Genomic DNA, 20,591 nt, shown 5'->3' with positions numbered 1-20,591 from the left:
TACATGAATATGCAATTAAAAATAGGGTATTCTATTTAAGAAATTGAAGGTGACTTCCAAGCAGCTATTCAAGATCAAATCAATAATACCATCTTATGTCCCTCTCGAAACTATACAACTTTTGTCTGACAATGAAACGTTTTACTGTAAAACTTATATTTTTCGAGATTTTTCAGGGTTTCCATACTTCTTCCTCACCCGGTATATTGAAGACAAAATATATAGGCTATCTGTTTCCTAAAAAAACATTGAAAACCTGAAATTCTCAAATATATTTTTTATATCTAGAGAAATTAGGTTAGGTATTTTATTGAGATTCAGGGAATTTTTTTCTTTCTTTGAATATGAGTAAAAAATGTTAGAAAACTTATGCAATAATAAAATGTATTTTATAAAGTTACACCAAAAGAAATCTTTAAAATATTTTTTTGCCTGAAATTTTGAACAAAAATATCTGAAAGATCATGGAATTTTCTTACAAGATTTGAGTAGACATCCTGATATTAATTTTGAAGTAATTTAATTACATTTTTGATAAGGATATATTGATTTTTTAATACACTTCCGCCTAGATAAAATGTGCTTTCTAATTAGCGTTTGACTGATTGCAAAACTAACTTATACAGGGTATATACTCCTGGGAAAAACCTGGAAAACCTGGTATTCTCAGGGAATTATACCTTGAAAAATCATGGAATTCTCATGGAATTTCGTTAGAATTCGGAGAATTTAGAAAAGTGTCAAAGAAGTACTTATTTAAAAATTTTTTTAATAATAATTTAAAATATTTTAAGTTTAAAATCTGCTTAAAATATATATTTTTTGTTTGTGTCTATATAAAATTGTTTAAAATATATGTTTTTTTTTTTATGTCAAAAAATGATTCGCTAAAATAAATAAGCTTATTTTAAAATTGCATCTAAAAGTATTTTAATTTTACCTGGAATTTGAACAAATATACCTGGAAGATCCTGGAATTTTCAGGGAATTTTTTTACAGAATTTGAGTATACACCCTGTTATAATTTCATTTGATTTGATTTTAGTTGAAGAAAGAATATGTCGTTGCTACGACAAGTGTGATGGTATGGCATATCGATGAATTCTCGCATACACTTTTAAATGACTCATCCATTGGACAATTCTATTCTGGTGATAGTTATATCGTTCAGTGGATGTATTCTGTTACGATTACTGGTAAGCTTTATATTGTTAATTGACTAATTTTATAAAATTGAAGATATTAATAAAAATCGCGTTTTAAATTCGTATTTTTGCAAAATATTTAAACAAAAATAAAAGTTTTTTACTTTTATATTTTAGATTTATAACGCAATTTCTAAAAACTTTCTTAAAAATTTTAAGATAGTTTATAAATTTAAACACTTTAATTATGTATATGTGTATGAATTTAATCATAAGAATTTTAGTTTTTAAAGCACATAATTTTTTTTACCTTTGTTTTTTTATATCCATAGGCAGAGAACTTACTGGTCTGCCATCTAAACACTTGGCAAAGGGGCGGGATAGATCCGTATCTTTTATTTGGCAGGGCAGAAATGCATCTTTGAACGAACGAGGTGCTGCAGCATTACTAACAGTCGAATTGGATAACGATCGAGGCCCTCAGGTGAGAATAATACAAAATAATCAAATATGTGAAATTAAAATTATTTTATTATTTAATATTACATAATTATTTCATTTAATTGAATCGATAATAGGGAGACTTTTACTGATATTACTGTAAATTACAAATTTGTTTTCTGCAAATTAAAGAGTGCAAAATAAAAAGAAAAAATTGCAACATAACTGTAATGTTCGTAATTAATAAAACGCGAAAATGAGCTAAAACAATTTATGAAAGTATCAACTTATATAATAAATTAATATCGAAAATTAATAAATATAGCTCTAATATTATAATATAAAATAAATACAATAACATAATCAGATTCAAAAATCATAGTCCAAAAAATTTAATTATTACAAATAAGTGAAATTTAACATATATTTTTCTTACAAGTAATCACTGAAAATGAAAATTTTATAAGAAAAATATCGATTGTGGAAGATTTGTTTATTATTCGTGAGAATTGTTAAGGATCTTTGAATTTTATTTGTTAAAGATGTTCCAAAACAGAATCAATATATTTTACTAATTGAAATTTTACTTACACAATTAAACTTTTTTTTAGAAGATAAGATACACGCACACAATATTAAATATAAAATTAATTAAAAAATTAAATCAAATAAATTAAGGATTAATATCATAAATGTCATATATGTCATAAATATCAGAGAATATATATATAAATACTTAAGTAATGAAATAAACTAGACTATAAATTTTTTGTGCTTGTTAGATTTTACTGTAAACCGTTTTATACATATCTACAATTTACGACAATATACAAAATATAATTCTATTTATAATTTTACACACACGCATGCGCATACACGCACACACGCACAAGGACTACCATTGGTTTGACCTTGAAGAGTTATTTGAAGGTCACATGAACGTCATGTTTAATTTTTTAAATGGCATATCCTATATATTATTGCATATTCTTATAGCTTATCTCGAGAGCTTTCCAAAACACCATAATAAAATATTTTTTTATTAAATACTTTTCGAGTTATAAGCCTTCAAAGTTGCAGTTTTTGACATAAAATACAAGATATCTCGTAAAATATTCATTTTTCGATTATCTTACCTTAATACTTTTATGCAAAGAATAATGAGACGAATCAATTGGTGTAAAGAAAACACATAGTTAAGAAAATCTTTAAGAAAAAATCTGAATTTGCAACTAGCAGTTACACATTTTTACTTTAACATAATTATGTATTTTAATTACGCCAATTGATTTGTCTCATTATTCTGTGCATAAAAGTATTAGAGTAAGATAATCGAGAAATAAATATTTTACGAGATATTTTGTATTTTTATCAAAATATTACAACTTTCGAACTTTATAACTCGAAAAGTACGCAATGAAGAAAACATTTGATTTTAGTGTTTTGGAAAGCTGTCAAGGTCAGCTACAAGAATATGTAATAAAAAATGGGGGGTGCCATTTAAAAAAATTAAGGTAATCTTCAGGTGACCTTCAAGTGACTATCCAAGGTCAAACCAATGGTAGCATTTTATGGCCCCCTCGAAACCATACAACTTTTGTCTGAAACATTTTTCGGTATTTCGCTTAGTTTACGAGAAAATTGATCGTACTGTTTAAAATGCCCTACCCTGTATATACAGGGGTTATATCGATATATCAATATATTTGTATGTGTTTATCTTGATATGTATGAATGTTGGACAAAATACCAAGGCAGATACTTTATAATTATATAATATATATTTGCAGATTCGTGTTGTTCAAGGGCATGAACCAGCTGCATTCTTAAATTTATTCTCCGGAAAGATGGTGGTGCACAGTGGCAAGAAATCTGAGAAAAAACAATGTGAAAAGCAATGGAAATTGTATATTTGTCGAGGTACTTTAGGTTCTGAGATATTTTTGTCTGAAATCTCTTGTAGTACTCGACAATTAAGAAGTAGAGGTTCCTTTGTATTAATAGACACTGAAAATGCAAAAATATACGTCTGGCACGGAAACAACTCATTACGTCATATAAGAGAGGTATATTTTTTATTAATTTTTATAAAGATAAATATGTAATAAACGCACGCAATATTAATTAATATTTGCGCACGCATAGATATAGAGTTTAATATTGCATTAAATTTCGCATTTTGCACTATCAACTACTATCAACTACTCATAATATTGTACATATAACAAATCAGTACTGTCTTGATTATCAGTACTTGACTATCAGGATTTGACTATCAGTACTGAAAATTTATAGTGTACGTGACGTAAACTATAAATTTTCAGTATTGCCAGTAAATAGGAACACAGTTAAATGTAGAATAAAAATTAAAAATTAATAAAAATTAAACGGTGAAATTATAATGCTTTTCTTCTTTTTTCTCTTTTTACATCACTTTATTTCTGTTTTTTTTTCTCTCTGAGGCACTATTTTATACACAATCAATAATTTTCTTTTGTTTTTATTTTTTTCTCTTCTTTATAGAATGCGATGAAAGCGGCAAACCAATTAAAAATAAATCGACCCGAAGAAGTCGGATTATCAAACAAGGATAATGTACAAATATATGAAATTCAAGAAGGTTTAGAACCTGAAGAATTTAGTAATGGTGAGTAGTCTTTTTTCTTAGTGAATATTTTTTTCAAACATTTAAACTTAAGAAAGAACTTTAGCTATGTCAAAAGTTATTATATAAAGGCTATAGCATACAAAAAGTGCCCCCAATGAGTTTTCAAATAAATACTTGGCCTGTCATTTTCTCATTGTAAAAAAATTTTTCCTCAAAACTTCAGCTCCTTAACTTTATTATTTCCTGAGTGATCGAGAAAAATGTCATTTTTAGTTTTTATTTTTTTTTTCTGTAAATATTTGATCCTATATCGATTTTTTTCTGAATACTTATCAACAAAAGACGCAAAAAAAATATTTTTTTATTAATCTCGAATAAAAACTCAATTTTTTTCAAAAAGACTAAAATTTAAAAATGGCTTTTTTAACATGTTCCTTTCGAGGTTCAATTATCAAACTTTTAGAGAATATTCTTTTTATATGTCTCAATACTCTCAAATTTTTTTAATTTTTTTCAAGTTGATGCAACATAGTAAAAAAAAATAAAAATCTTTTTTTGTTATTTTTTGATAATACGACGGAAAATTATTTATTTTTCTTGTAATAATTATAATAGTAACAATAATAGTAATAATAATAACTGTAAAAGGTACAATTACACTGCAAAATACAAATATTTTTTATGCAAAAACAATTTTCACAAATACAACTTTTAAATACACTTTTAAATTGTTTTGCATAAAAAATATTTATATCCTGCAGTATAATTATAATTATTATTATAATTATGAGAAGAAAATAAATAATTTTCCGTCGTATTGTCAAAAAATAATTAAAAAAAAGATTTTCCATTTTTTTATTATGTTGCGCCAACTCGAAAAAGTTGAAAAAATTTGAGAATATTGAGATGTATAAAAAGAGTATTCTATAAAAGTTTGGTGATTGGAACCTCGAAAGGAACATGTTAAAAAAGTTATTTCTTAATTTCAATCTTTTTTAAAAAATCGAGCTTTTATTCGAGATTAATAAAAAAATATTTTTTTGTGTTTTTTGTTTAATAATTGTTCAGAAAAAAATCGATATGGGATCATCTCAAATATTTACAGAAAAGTAAAATAAAAACTGAAAATGACGTTTTTCTCAATAACTCAGGAAATAATAGAGTTAGGGAAGTAAAATTTTCAGGAAAATTTCATTTATAGAGAGGACATGATAGGCCAAATATTACTTAAAAACTCATCGGGGGCACTTTTAGTATGCTTATCTGACATAGCCTTTAACACATTTCAAGATTCATGAATTTGGCATTGCACAAAGTACTTTTAGCCTTTTAAAATATATTATTAATAATTAATATGTAAATTAAAATAAAGATTTATCCAGTAGAAAATAATTTAATTTTAAAATTGTAAATATTATCTTATATCGAACTAATTTTTTTATAATGACACAATTTTAACTGTACAACAGAAAAATTCATGAAAATGAAAATAAATTCTACAGGGCAAATCTTTACTTTAACTTACAAATTGTTCTGTCCAATTTCTTCTGAAAATATATGAGATTTTTTATATCTATATACGAGGTGTCTATTCCTTAAAAAAAATCTAAAAAACTTGAAATTCTCAGGGATTTCTTTTGTACCTAGAAAAATTAGGGAAGTCTCACAAGATTTTATTACAATTCAGAAACTTTTAAAAAATTCCCTATTTGATAATTTTATTATATTATAAATAGTCGCTAAGCCAAGTGATTTATGTTTAAAAAAATATATATATACAGGGTGTCCCGTAAAGGTAGAGCGCATTAAACTGAACAGAAAAGTCCTTTACTATTTTGCAATTTTCACAATAATTATTAAAATATTAATTAAAAAAGATTGGTGAATGAGCGCGCGCTTTTCGCGGCTAGACCATGGGCCGTACGCTCTAAGCGTTCCGGCGGCGACTGTCACGCGGGTTGCACAGCAACGAAAAGTATGGTTGTTTTTCGTTGCCATGCAATCCGCGAACGTTAATTCAATCTTTACCGGACACCCTGTATACAGGGTAATTCGTAAAAAATTCTCGTTTACAGATAGAGCGGATCAAACTGAGCAAAAAAGTCCTTTACCATTTTGCGATTTTTGCAATAATCTGTACACGAGAAATTTTTTACGAATTATTGGACACCCTGTATATATACATATATATATATATATACAGGATATGCCAGACCGTATCACCTGTTAATGGTGTATTCCTGAGGCCATTTGGAGACAAAAATCCTAATACCAAAATGTCGAGGCTGCAATAGTTTTCAAATGATAAGGGTTTAAAGTTTAACGGTTAATTTTGTTGCGCGTGGAATTAAGTACGAGGATTTTCTGTCATAGGCTTAGTTTACACCGACATATTTTGATACGCGTATTAAATACTACTGGCCAATCATAGCCATTCCATTCTTTAGAAGACTGGCTATGATTGGCTAGTATAGTTCTTAGTACGCGTATCAAATACTCGGTGTAAACTAAGCTATTGCGTTGATATTCTAATACCAAAATTTATTAACCGCACATGAAAGAAATAAGTTTATAAAATTATTTTTTAGTAACAATAAATTACTACGTAATAGTAGTAATATTGCTACTAACAATAACAATTAAATACATAATTTATCAATATTTTAATGTCGGTAATTAAATTTAGTGTGGGAGCACTTTCAATATGCGACGTGACTGAGCGCGTAAAGGTTTGTCATGCTAATTGGTTAACTTTAAACCCTTAGCATTTGAAAACTATTGCAGCCTCGACATTTTGATATTAGGATTTTTGTCTCCAAATGGCCCAAGGAATACACCATTAACAGGTGATACGGTAAGTCTGGGATACCCTGCATACACACACACACACGCACGCACGCACGCACGCACGCACGCACGCACGCACGCACGCACGCACGCACGCACGCACGCACGCACGCACGCACGCACGCACGCACGCACGCACGCACGCACGCACGCACGCACGCACGCACGCACGCACGCACGCACGCACGCACGCACGCACGCACGCACGCACGCACGCACGCACCCGCACCCGCGCGCACGCACCCGCACCCACACGCACGCACCCACACGCACACGCACACACGCACACGCACACACGCACACGCATATACATATATATATTCTGTTTATATATATTCTGTCTATATTGAATATGCAATACATATGTTTTATTGCAATTTTTAGTGATAGAAAAAAATAAAGAGATGTTATGCAAGTTATATTTATCTTATGAAAGGTATTCCGTTTTTTCATTACATTTGCAAATCTAATACTTGAAACTTAAAAGTGGCTCTGTGTTTTTCGTATGAGTAAAAAACATTAGAAAACGGATATCATAAAAAAACTTTTAGAACTTTTGCACCAAAAAATCGTTAAAATATTTTCTTTATCTGGAATTTTGAATAAAAATCCCTAAGATGAGGGAATTTTCAGAGATTTTTAAAATTTGAATAGACACCTTGTACAAAATATTTCTTCTAAGATTAAATATTTAAAAAATAATGTTCTCGTGTAAAATTATGTATTTTTACAAACAAATTAGAAGCACAAGTAACTTTGATTTTCTATCTTTTTTCTTCTCTAAGGAGAAATTGAATTAACTTTTTTGATTTTAAATTAGTTTGAAAGTATATAAACGGCTCTTTCGTATTTACAAACAAGATGATAATATATTCGGCAATGAGAGCCCAAACGCAAGATGTTGTCGCGAAAATTTTTTCTTTATTTAGTGCACACGGCACATATTAGATTCTCATTTTGATTTTAATTTGGTAGTCTAAAGAGACAAAGAAAATGAGTTTAACACTAGTAATGTCGAATAATGTTATTTATTTACGAAACTTAACGACGCATCATTTTGCATTTCTCAGCATTAGGTGGTATGAATAAAAAATTGTATTGGTTATTGGAAACATCTGAGATACAAGATCACACTCCAAGACTTTATCATCTATCGAGTATCTCTAAAACGTTCCGTGCAATGGAAATATTATGTCCTTATCGTGCAGACCTCACGACACCATTTCCCTTTTCACAAGATGACTTATATCAAGCAAATCAACCAGGTATGATATCTTGAAAGTGCACTTTGAAATACGTGAGTATATGATCGAAAACTCTATTTTGAAAAAAAATATGTGAGAAAAAAGCTTTTATTTTATTTAAAAAACTATTAACAGAGGAAGTATTATAATTCAATATTTTGTAACCAAACTAAAAATATTAAAAATCCAATACACTTTTTCGAAATTGACCTTTTTTTCTTGTCAACCTGATCTTTATTTCTCTGTTTTTCTTCATTATGAACTTGTAAACTAAATATGAACAAACATGCTTTTTTGTTGATATGCATTAAAACAATATTAATAATTTATAGCCAACTGTTACAGTTTTTATTTGTGATATCTTTCTTTTTTCTTTTTTTATTTTATTTTATTTTTATCAAATTTTAGCATATTAATGTTAATTTATATACATATATATAAATTAACATTAATAGGGTGTGGCGTTTATATTGAGACGCCTAAATATCTCAAAAACTATAAGTTATAAAAAATTGTTTTAAATAAATTTGTATGACTTTGAGGGAGACATAAGATGATGCCAGTGATTTGACCTTGAATAATTGTTTGAAGGTCACATAAAAGTCATCTTTAATTTCTTAAATGGAACCTCCTATTTTTCATTGCACATTCTTTGTAGCTTACCTCGAGAGTTTTTCAAAACACTATAATGAAGTACTTTTTCTTTACGTGCTTTTCGAGTTATGAGGCTCAAAAGTTATTTTCTGATATAAAATATAAAATAGCTTATAAAACATTCAGTTTTCGTTAATCTTATCTTAATATTTATGCACAGAATAACGCGATGAATCAATTGGTGTAAAGAAAATACACAGTTGTCTTAAAGAAAAAAATATGAATTTGCAACGAGCAGCTATATATTTTTTTCTTTAAGACAACTATGTGTTTTCTTTACACCAATTGATTCGTCTCATTATTCTGTGCATAAATATTAAGATAAGATTAACGAAAACTGAATGTTTTATAAGCTATTTTATATTTTATATCAGAAAATTACTTTTGAGCCTCATAACTTAAAAGTACTTAAAGAAAAAGTACTTTATTAAGGCGTGCATTAGTATTAAGGCGAGATTCCATTTAAGAAATTAAAGGTGACCTTTATGTGGCCTTCAAACAATTATTCAAGGTCAAATCACTGGCATCATCTTATGCCCCCCCCCTCCCCCTTCGAAACCATACAATTTTTATTTGAAACATTTTTTTATAACTCTTATAATTGTCGAGATATTTAGGCATCTCAATATAAATACCTCACCCTGTATATATTTTAATAATTTAATTTGAGTTTTATTATAGAAAGTGTTAGTAAAATTATTAATCTATATTATAAGTATTTTGATATCAAAACCTATGTCACTTTTTCAGCCTTATTCTTATTGGATGACAAAAACGTGACTTGGATTTGGCAAGGATGGTGGCCTGATAATGGAACAGAAGATCAATCTGGAAGTAAAACTGTCCGTTGGCAGGCTGAGAGAAGAGCAGCGATGACGATAGCGATACGATATTGGCGAAAGACTCGAAACACGCAAACAACGAATCTCCCAATATATTTAGTATGGGCTGGTTTAGAACCCTTGCAATTTATAAATCTCTTTCCTGAATGGATGTATCGAGATGATGTCGCTGAGTTAAATATAGAGGTATGTTTTTAAAGAAAAAATATATGTATATATTGTATACATTTTTCTTTTTTTCTTCAAATCTTTCTATTCAAATTTTTTTTATGTTTTTCGTATTTTGCTAAAAAAAAGGACTTAACTTTAAAATAATAAATTGTTTCTTTGTGCATGTATGATTTATTATATTTCAAATGTACGAAATTTAAATATGTATTACACATTTAATGTACATTTATTATGTAACTTATGACAAGGATGGCCGAAATCCAGGGGAAGTATTAACTGCAGAAAATGAATTGGCTCGCTTAACACAAAGTATATATCCTCCTGCTCAATTATTGCAAAGACCTCTACCCGATGGAGTTGATCCTACATGCTTAGAATTGTATTTATCTCAACAACATTTTCAAGTTAGTATCATATACATTTGGCTATTTATGATTTGTAAATATAAACTAGGATATATATATATATTTAAAAATATTTTAAACTGTATTGACCTAATGTTACAAATATAGCAAAATTAATTTAGATGTTATAACTAAATATTAAATAAACCAACATCTTTACATTTAATGGACATTTGGTATTGTCATATACAAGGTGTTTCCTTTAATTAGAGCATTTATTGTTAGAATATCTGTTTCTTTTGATGATACGAAAAAAAATGCTGAAAATTATTTGATTCAAAAAGACTAATATCTTGATAAACAAAAATCTTTTTTAATGTCACTGTTTGCGAGATTTCAAAGTCATCAACATTTTTAAAAAAGAAATGGATTTTCATTAACACAGAGGAATGTTAGAAGAAACACCCTATATAAGACAATATATATTATTAGTAGTATATAAAAAATTGTTTATTATATTTAATATTGAGTATTAGTAATAAAAAAGTATTTATTATATTTAATATTAAAAATATTCTCAAGTAATTTCTCAAGTAATTTAGTAAAAATGTTCTCAGAAAAACTGTAGATGATATATTTCATGATTTTTAGGAGCTATTAGGAATGAGCAAAGAAGAATTTCAACAACTTCCAAACTGGAAACAAGTGAATCTTAAGAAAGAAATAGGATTGTTCTGATGGATTGTTTTAACTGTCTACACTGCAATCAGCAGCTGTCCTTGCAAAATGTTCGAATTTTTATTAATTGTTTTCAATATTTATAACTTGGAAATTGGAAAAAATTGTTTCTAAATGTGTTTTTTGTTAAAATTTGTCATATTTATAAAACGAAACATTTCGACCAAGTATGTTAACGATGATAATGTAGTATAATACTTAACCGAAGATTAAAACTCAACACACGAATCAGAAACATTGCCAGCGCTATTTGAATTATGACGCATATATGTAATGATATATGATAGGCATACAAACATAGATGATTATATATTTTTAATACCTGCTACATGCGAATCTGCTTGCGAACATTTTCTTTATATTTGTATAATCTTTATAAATTTGCGTATGTGAACGATATGTTGTTCTACCTTATTCCTTCATGAATATCTACGTATAAGACCGTTTCTATAATTTACATAACATAATTTACATTTTTAAATATTTCATTAAAAAAATTATAATTTTTTATTCTTATATGTATAAAAAAAGGGGTGTAGTATTTAAAACAAAACAAATACCATCTCTTCTTTATGTATGAATGTATGAAAAGATAACAAAACATTTGTTTAATTTTAAGGTGATATAACATGAACATGATAAACAAATTATAGTCCGATATTTTTCAAGATAATTTTCTCTGCACATATATTTTTAAAATATTTAAAGAGAAAGAAAATAGATAAAATAGCATGTGTATTTATCTATTATTTATTCATAATTATTCTTTGAAAATATGGCTTATGTTATATAAATATTTACAAAAGAACCTTAAACTTATTTTCATAACGCAAATGCATTTTTATTATTTATAAAACTGTATAACAATCGGCACTTTTGTGAAAAAAGAAAATTTTGAAATGAATATTTTAGTTCTAAATTATTCAAAACTATCAAGCAATAATAATATAATCAAAAATTTATAAAATATAATAGTTTAACAGTTAATATTAATTAAATATATCTTACAAATGATTTAATACTTTTTGATAGATTTTCGTATAAGTGCTAATCTTTGTTTATGAGCTTCAGTGACAGTAGCTCGTTTGTATGGACGTACTTCATCTGTACCAAAACCAGGAATCCACATGTTCCAATTTCTTTCTAAAAATTAAAATATTGAATATATATAATATCAATGTTTAGAATTTTTTTGTACGATTACAATATATAAAACCTTTAAGTATATAAATTATAAATTTTGACATTCAAAATTTATAAAGGTATAATAATGTGTATGAAATTTAAAAAGAAAAATGTAAAGTTTTGTCCAATAAGAATGCATGATAATGACATAACATTTAAAAATAGTATTAAAATTGGAAGAATTTTAATAATTTTAAAATGAGCACTTTTGAAAACTAAGAATAATTGAAATAACCATAAGAACTTAAACAACTAAAACCCAACCTGAGAGAGAACAAATAATCTGAGAGCTATTTTTTTTCTATTGATATTATAAATAATATGAAATCTGTAAAACTCACCTAAATGCAACTGCACATCTTTAACTTCCACTGTATTTGCATGACGATGCTTAGCTAATAAACAAGCTGCATTTACTGTTGTCTCCACAAAATCATCCGCTAATTGTAAAAGCATTTCTTCCACTTCTTCATCTAACTGTTCTGTAGGATCTACTTCCCTTACCAAATCTTGTAATCTTGTTTTTGTTAAAAACTAAAATCAAATAGCAGTAGCAATAAGTCTGTTTTTTTTTTTTTTTCTTTTAACTAAACTAGCTGCGCTTCAGAATTTATCTTTTTCTCTCTACTCCTAATTAATAAACATATTAAAGGAATATGTATCTTTATTGCCTAAATATTAAAATATTTGTGTAAACATTTTATTTTTTTTATAATAGATTTACATAGATTACATACTTGTGGGAAATCGCTAAAAGAACTTGGAGTGGACGATTGTTGTAATACTTGTTTCGGAGATTGTGAAATGTATTGAGTTTGTTGAGATTGTGTCTGTGGTATAGTAGTTGCCGCGGTGCCACCAACATTACTTTGCATGTTGGGTAAAACCGATGAGGACTGATTATTAGGACCTACAGACTGTAAAGTCCCAAGCACAGGTGTCATTTCGGAACCTGTATTAGTTGTTTGCACGATAGCACTTTGTTGTGACATTCTTACAAAACACACATTCTTTTATAAAAAAGCATAAATGTAAAAAAAAAATAATATCGTTAGGAGCCACTGTAAAGACTCTGTCAATTGGAATAGAGACCCTGAGAGATCTTTAGAGCACAGAGCATATACTAATTTTAGAGACTGACAACTGACCACAGTTTAAGGCCGGGTCTACAATAGATGTAGTAAGCCTAAAGCGACATTTTCGGTCCGAAATCTTTCCCTTAAACCTCTGATCCTATGACAAAAATTTGAGATTTACATAGTTTACATAGTTAATTTCTTACGGCTTAATGGGTCGTTTACAATGGCCGTAGAACGTAAGGTCGCAAGCAACTTGACCAATGACATTCAAGCATTTTCGAAAATGTTTAATGGATCATCTACAATGGCCGTAGAACGTAAGGTCGCAAGCAAATTGACCAATGACAGTCAAGGATTTTCATTAAGCCGTAAGAAATTAACTATGTAAACTATGTAAATCTCAAATTTTTGTCATAGGATCAGAGGTTTAAGGGGAAGATTTCGGACCGAAAATGTCGTAGGATAAGAGGTCCGACTGTATTTCGCTATCACGTTCTCGGCCCCCTCCCGTCCTCTATATTTAATATCTCTATGCAGCTGACAAAAGCTAGCTTTATCCCCACTCTACCGCAATCCAAAGCAGCGTTTAAAAGTTATAGCTGAACTCCTGGGCCTTTATTCTCGAAACTGTGAAAAAGGTATTGCATGCGAATACAGTCGAACCTCTTATCCTACGACCCTCTTATGCTACAAAACCTCTTAGGCCCTGCGCACAATAGGAAAAATATTAAATATTAATTATTAAATATTAAATATTAAATATTAAGAATAAGAATTAGGAATAGAGATTAAATTAAAACGCACAATTAAAAAAGAATAAAATATAAAATATAAAAATTGTGTCATGCAGACATAACCATAACAAAATAAAAAATTTATAGTTTATAAATTTAAATATGGATTTAGACATTGTTAACCAGGAAGTCATCTTTAATCCCAGAGCAATATTTTTATTTTCCTGTTTTGTTTTTAAATTAATGGGAATTATGCTATTAAAAAGAAAAAATAATAAACATAAACTTTGGAAAAATAGGCACTGGTGAGTCCGTCCTATTAATTTACAAAGAGATAATCTAAATAATTTCATCCCTTTTATGGAAGAGTTTAAAAATGATGCTGATCACTTTTTCCGTTATACCAGATTGACTTTAGAAATATATAAAAAACTTCTCCCTTTCTAAAGAAAACCAGTTTAAGGAAAGCTTTAATTCCAGAAGTTTAATAATTACACTAAGGTATATTTATTTAATTTTTTTTAATTTTGTATTACTACAATAATAGTTTACAAAAAAAAATAGATACACTTTTAAGATGTTTAAAATTAATATTTTTAAATTTTCTTTTGAGAATGTTCTATTTTTTTGTAAACTTAATGCATTTACTTTGTAAAAATAAAATCATGTTTGACTAATATATATTTATTTTATTTATTATTAGATTTATAGCTAGTGGAGAATCAATTTTTTTCATTGCATTACATCATCGTGTGGGTGAATCAACTGTTCGTGTTATAATTGTTGAAACATGCTGAGTTATTATTGATAGATTGTCACCTATTTATTTAAAACAACCTAATGAAAGAGATTGGCTTCTGAGGGATTTAGTAAGATTTGGAATCTGCCGCCATGATAGTACGAGTTTAATATTTAATATTTATATCCATTATTTTAATTCTTTATTCCTAATTCTCAATGCATTTGTGCGTTAGTCCATTTATTTTCTCGTTTTAAAATAATATAATATTTAATATTTAATATTTTTCCTATTGTGCGCAGAGCCTTATCCTACGACAAAAAATCCTCGTTACGACTGCGAAAGGGGAATTATACCCCCACTCTCAAATTTTTGTAGACCCGGGCCTAAGGCCGGGTCTACAATAGATGTAGTAAGCCTTAAGCCGTAAGAAATTAACCAATTACAATTGACTTTAAAGAAAAATAATGAATATGATTGGTTCATTTCTTACGACTTACTACAGCTTACTACAGCTATTGTAGACCCGGCCTAAGGGGAAAATTCTGGACCGAAAATGTCGTAAGATAAGAGGTCGGACTGTATTACTCTGTGCGATCCTTGATTGGTATATACTTTTAGATGCACCAATCAGAAATTGCGTAGCGTCATTTTCGTGTACGATACTTTTTTCACGGTTTCGAGAATAAGGGTCCTGCTACGTTTTCATGGAGCGTTTTTTTTGCTGGCTTTTTAGCGGTGTTTTGCTAACAAAAGTGCAGCTAAGTGTACTAAGTGTAGCTGTTTGGAGCGAAAGTATGCTATATAAAAATGGATGAAGGAAGTCCGCTACCGGCCTTGAACGAACGTGTTTTTTTTTTGCGCGTCATTCGCATGTTCTTTCTCTGGACAAAACTTTTATTCCTTTCACGAGGATTATAATTATTCACTTCTACTAGTTTATTATTAATTATTATTTACCACTACCAGTTTATGGCCAGATTACACCCTATAGGGACGTGGCCAATTAAACCTAAAGAAGAAGAAGAAAAATGGATGAAGAGATTGAACGTATATAGTGGCAATTACAGTTGCTGCAGTAATTAAAAGATGTCGTATAGCCGTTGCAACTGCTATGACACACTTTTATCAAAGAAAAAAAGAAAATATAAGAAAAAAAAAGTATTAGATAGCACCCATTTTTCAAAATCGGGATGAACATAGTTTTTTCTTTACATCGATTCCGAAATTAATATCAGAAGACATACGATTTCACAATTATTTTCGGATGACTGCAACTGTTTAAAAAAATATTTAACTGGAAAATAAAAAAAATTTGTTAACTTAGTTTGCTTTCTCCAACTTTCAGCGTTTTTTCACTGATAGTTCAACAAATCGAACTTTGAGTGTGCAATAAAGAATTGTATGAACTATAAACAATATGGTTTAGAAAGTAGAGAAGATCATAAAAATTAATGGCAAATCAGAATTTGCTAAACAAGGAGGGAGATGGCAGTTTTTTCCCTCTCGCTTTTCACATTTTCAAACAAAGGACTAACCATTCCAGTATAGAATTGAGTGTAAAGAAAATCATAAGGCGCATTCGGGGAAGCGCTAACAGCATCGTTCTATCTTTGTTCAACTTTTAATGAGTAACAAAGATACAATGACACCGTTAGCGCTAATAGCGTCTTCCCGAACGCGCCCATAATTGTCTTAAAGCCCATATCAGACTACGCATTAAAAATTGAGATTAAAGATTGAAGATTAAAATTTGACCAATTAAGACAAAGCGTTTTTAATTCCCTTTGTTCTCATTAGTCAAATTCTAATCTTTAATCTTTAATCTTTAATTTTTAATGCATAGTCTGATACGGGCTTAAGGGGATGCTGAACTACCGACCGAGTTCTAACCTAACAAAACAATATATTTGCTGCAATTTATACACATAAAGTAAAATAGGTTTTTCCCCCTCAGAATTACATGAAAAAAATATTGTGCTACACAATATTTTTTTTCAGACGAATATTTTTTATCTAGACTTCTAAGCTCATTTCTAAAAGTTCACAAATATTCTTTCATACAATTCTGAGAGGAGAAAACCTATATTTTATTTTATGTATTTCGTTTAAATTGCAACTTTTATATTAAGCAAATATATTGTTTTGTTAGGTTAGAACTCAGTCGGTAGTCCAGCATTCCCTTAAAGAAAAAAATATGAATTTGCAACGAGCAGCTACATATTTTTTTCTTTAAGACAATAACTATGTGTTTTCTTTACATCAATTGATTCGTCTCATTATTCTGTGCATAGGTATTAAGATTACTGAAAACTGAATGTGTTACAAGCTATTTTGTATTTTATGTCAAAATATTGTAATTTTTAAGCCTCATAACTGGAAAAGTATTTAATGAAAAAATACTTTATTATAGTGTTTTGAAAAGCTCTCGAGGTAAGCTATAAGAATGTACAATGAAAAATGGGGAGTTTCATTTAAAAAATTAAAGGTGACCTTTATGTGGCCTTCAAACAATTAGGCCCAGTTCGACAGTGGCCAGTTAGTTTAACTAGTAGTTGATGCCAACCACTGAAACGAAATTCGATAAGCTATTTACAAGGTTAGATTTTGACAAGTTGCATTTTCGCAAAATATTAAATAAAATATTGAAAATATATACACATATACATAGACGTAAGAAATATATTTCTTACGTCCATGCACATATATATTGACAACTAAATTAATTTCCAGCTTCGTTCTCATTACGATACCTCATCGCATAACAAAAATGGATATCAAAACAAACCGTACACGAGCACCAAATTTTTGTCAAGATGAAAAATTGGTACTTATATCATTAATAAAAAAATATAAATTAAAAATAGAAAATAAGCGGACTGATGCTGTGAGTATTAGAGACAAAGAAGAGGCTTGGCTGAAGATATTGGACGAGTATAATCAATAAAACAGTCGCCCTCGCGAATTAGGAAACATAAAAAACTTCTGGATCAATGCTAAGAAAGACGCCAGGAAGTTGTATGCAAAAAATAAAAGGGAAACATATCTCACAGGTAATTTAATTAACATTCAATTATTTGAGTACTTTAATCATGAGCAAGAATTAATTTTTATCATATATATTTGTTAGGTGGTGGATCCTCAAATATTGTGACTGATGTTGTGGCTGATGTCATTCACGAAATAATTGGGTCCTCCATCGATGGACTGATCAATCCGTTTGATTCTGACAAGCACATTTCGAATGATGTAGGAACACCATCAACTATAATAAATCTACTAAATGATGATATGGAGAATGATGATCCAAATCATATAAATGTTTTCCAGGTTTGTCAATATCATACAATCTTTTTGTTTATTGTTGTTTTACATAAAGAACCTTACACTATTTTAATGAGATACAAAAATTTTCAGCATTTAGTGAAAAGCGAAGTATTGAAGAGTTGGGCAGAATATAATCCTCAAAAATTGGAAACAATTATTAGTCCGCCGCTTTCCAATGCAAAAAAAGATATCCAGTGTAAATATAAGCCTCCAAAAACAATCGAGTCAAAAAAAAGTTCCAATGAAGAAACATTGAATCTTATGGGGACAAAAACAGAACTAGCAAAGTTAATGATGAAGAACATTAAAGCCAAGCAGCGAATTGAAACAAAAATACTTAAAAAAAAACTTGAAAAAGAGCAACTTGCAGTTAAATTACTCAAAATAAAATTTAGAAAAGCAAATAGAGGAGAGCCTGTTTCTTCCAATTCAGATAGTGTGTTGTCATCTGAATCTTCAGAAGAGATTCTTTAATCTACATGTACATATGAGGCTTGTTTTCTATTCCTGCATTGATGAACTAGTGCACACTGGTGCAATAAGTTAGAATGAATTAAGTATATTTTGTCTCACTGAAACTTATTGAACCAGTGTGCACTAGTTCATCAGTGCAAAAATAAAAAACAAGCCTATGAACGGGCAAAGAAGACGTACTGGTAATCGATCATGTAACTTTTCTGTTAGAGTGAAAACGTGAAAAGTGAAAATTTATCAGTGATTCCGCTTGCGTGATTGACGGAATCACTGATAAATTTTCACTTTTCATGTTTTCACTCTAACAAAAAAGTTATATAATCGATACTGATGATAATAGAAATTAATTTGTTTCTTTTTTTGTTTATGATATTAATTTAAAGGAAACGTTAAAGCAATGCGTTTGTGTTAATATATATATATATTTATATATATATTTATTGTGTTAATATATTTATTATTGGATTTATAATTTAGTACGTATTCTATGGCAATAATTGTGGGCTGTCAATATAGAAACGTTAAAACGATGTGGTTGTGATATTAATGATGCATTAAGTTATTTTATTTTTTTATTGTCATTGATTACGCATATATATTTATTTTTAGATTCATAATATAGTATTTCATGACAATTGTGAGCTGTGTTGATAGAAATATAAAACAAAGTTTTGTCATTACGTATATTTAGTTTTAAGAAATAAAAAATATGAACTGTTAATAGAAATATTAAATCTATGATTGAATAAATATAAAAATGTTTCAATATAGGAATATTAAATAAATCCATTGTGTAATAAATAAACAATCTCTTTTATTGTATAAAAAGTTATATGATCGATATCCTGTACTCCAGAACCAGATGATGCAAATCGACAGATTTTCCATATGATTTTGCGTCTCCGTTTATTGTTCATTATAATAAGCTGCAAAATTATCAATGCGTCATTTCACAATATCTTTGATTAAACAAAAATAGAAATAAAAATATATATTTATAATCAATTGTATAGTATGATTACCTCTGAAAATAATTGTCTATCATATGTTGTCTCGCATCATCCCTTTCGCCATGCAAATCTATATTGCGAATCTGTGTCTCATCATATATGACTCCATTGATCAGTGAATCCGGCGGCCTAGTTTACCTTGCGATGTTATGTAGTACCGCGGTCGTTACAATTACTGCTAATGTTCGTTCAACAGTAAAGAAACGAGAACCGATGTTGAGTACGGCAAATTTTCGACTCTATACGTCGAATGTGCGTTCTACTACACACTGTGTGCGAATTTGAGCTTCATTATATAATTATTCAGCAGGTGTCACTGGATTATTTAGAGGTGTCATGAGATAGGGTAGATTTGAGTAGTAGGGGTAGATCTTCAAGTAAAATTCCATCACCAAATCACCCAGCTTCAAATAAAGCTTTTATTCGCGAATTATTGAATATGGTAGAGTCATGAGTCGCTCCAGGCCAGCGCGTTACAATGTCGATAATTTCTAATCGTGCATTTACCACAGCTTGCACATTTATCGAAAAATAGCCCTTTCTATTTCGATATAACTCTGCGTTTTCTCCACCTGATAAAAATAAAACAAAAATTCAATTAATGTATTAATCAAATATGAATCATTATGCGATACATATATATAAATGTTTTTAGTTACCATATGATTAGATTTGTACGTGCTTGCAATCTATAGCTCCTATGACTCGAATAAAGCCAGAAATTTCAAAAAATTCCCTTTGAGCTTGACGTATTTGGTTAGGCTGTGCAGGAAATTTAATGAAATCCTCACTCAAATTTGCAATTGCTGAGGAAACACAATGCACAATCGTATGAGCCGAAACTTTACTAACTCCGCAGAAATCTCCTACTGTGACAAAAAATGATCCAGTTGCGTAGAATCTCAATGCAATCAGTAACTGGATCATTGGAGAAATGGCATAATTCCTATATATATAAGATAATAAATATCATTATTGAAGATAATGAATCATTAAGCCAAATACTTTT

General features: G+C 29.0%; 3 protein-coding genes and 1 long non-coding RNA gene across 5 annotated transcripts in view; 3 read left to right on the top strand and 1 right to left on the bottom strand.

The window, feature by feature from the left end:
* The window catches only part of Svil (Supervillin), a 28,778-nt gene extending 17,344 nt beyond the window's left edge, over positions 1-11,434 (top strand). For both annotated transcript variants that reach the window (XM_072901094.1, XM_072901095.1), the window contains 8 exons: positions 1,046-1,196; positions 1,478-1,629; positions 3,377-3,652; positions 4,110-4,233; positions 8,112-8,306; positions 9,690-9,967; positions 10,201-10,356; positions 10,948-11,434. In XM_072901094.1, coding sequence (XP_072757195.1) covers positions 1,046-1,196; positions 1,478-1,629; positions 3,377-3,652; positions 4,110-4,233; positions 8,112-8,306; positions 9,690-9,967; positions 10,201-10,356; positions 10,948-11,034 — 1,419 coding nt within the window. In that variant the 3' untranslated portion in view covers positions 11,035-11,434. The remainder of the gene's footprint in view (positions 1-1,045; positions 1,197-1,477; positions 1,630-3,376; positions 3,653-4,109; positions 4,234-8,111; positions 8,307-9,689; positions 9,968-10,200; positions 10,357-10,947) is intronic.
* Positions 11,435-11,770: 336 nt separating this feature from the next.
* Positions 11,771-13,342, bottom strand: Taf12 (TATA-box binding protein associated factor 12). Its single transcript, XM_072901098.1, has 3 exons — positions 12,957-13,342; positions 12,561-12,753; positions 11,771-12,177 (listed from the first exon to the last, which is right to left on the bottom strand). Exons 1-3 carry the CDS (start codon positions 13,209-13,211, stop codon positions 12,050-12,052), a joined length of 576 nt encoding a protein of 191 aa, XP_072757199.1. The 5' UTR covers positions 13,212-13,342; the 3' UTR covers positions 11,771-12,049.
* A 3,326-nt stretch (positions 13,343-16,668) lies between these two features.
* On the top strand, positions 16,669-17,330 carry LOC140669993 (uncharacterized). Its single transcript, XR_012047450.1, has 3 exons — positions 16,669-16,704; positions 16,924-17,065; positions 17,185-17,330. It is a non-coding gene; the product is annotated as an uncharacterized lncRNA (long non-coding RNA).
* Positions 17,331-17,764: 434 nt separating this feature from the next.
* Positions 17,765-19,041, top strand: LOC140670348 (uncharacterized). Its single transcript, XM_072900912.1, has 3 exons — positions 17,765-17,789; positions 17,902-18,101; positions 18,189-19,041. The coding sequence occupies exons 1-3, from the start codon at positions 17,765-17,767 to the stop codon at positions 18,570-18,572; spliced, it is 609 nt and encodes a 202-aa protein (XP_072757013.1). The 3' UTR covers positions 18,573-19,041.
* Positions 19,042-20,591: the final 1,550 nt, after the last annotated feature.

This window comes from Anoplolepis gracilipes, chromosome 10, assembly GCF_047496725.1.
Source record: "Anoplolepis gracilipes chromosome 10, ASM4749672v1, whole genome shotgun sequence".
Taxonomy (NCBI): Eukaryota; Metazoa; Arthropoda; class Insecta; order Hymenoptera; family Formicidae; genus Anoplolepis; species Anoplolepis gracilipes.
Note: the sequence above shows the minus strand (reverse complement) of the source record. Positions and strands in the feature narration are given on the sequence as shown.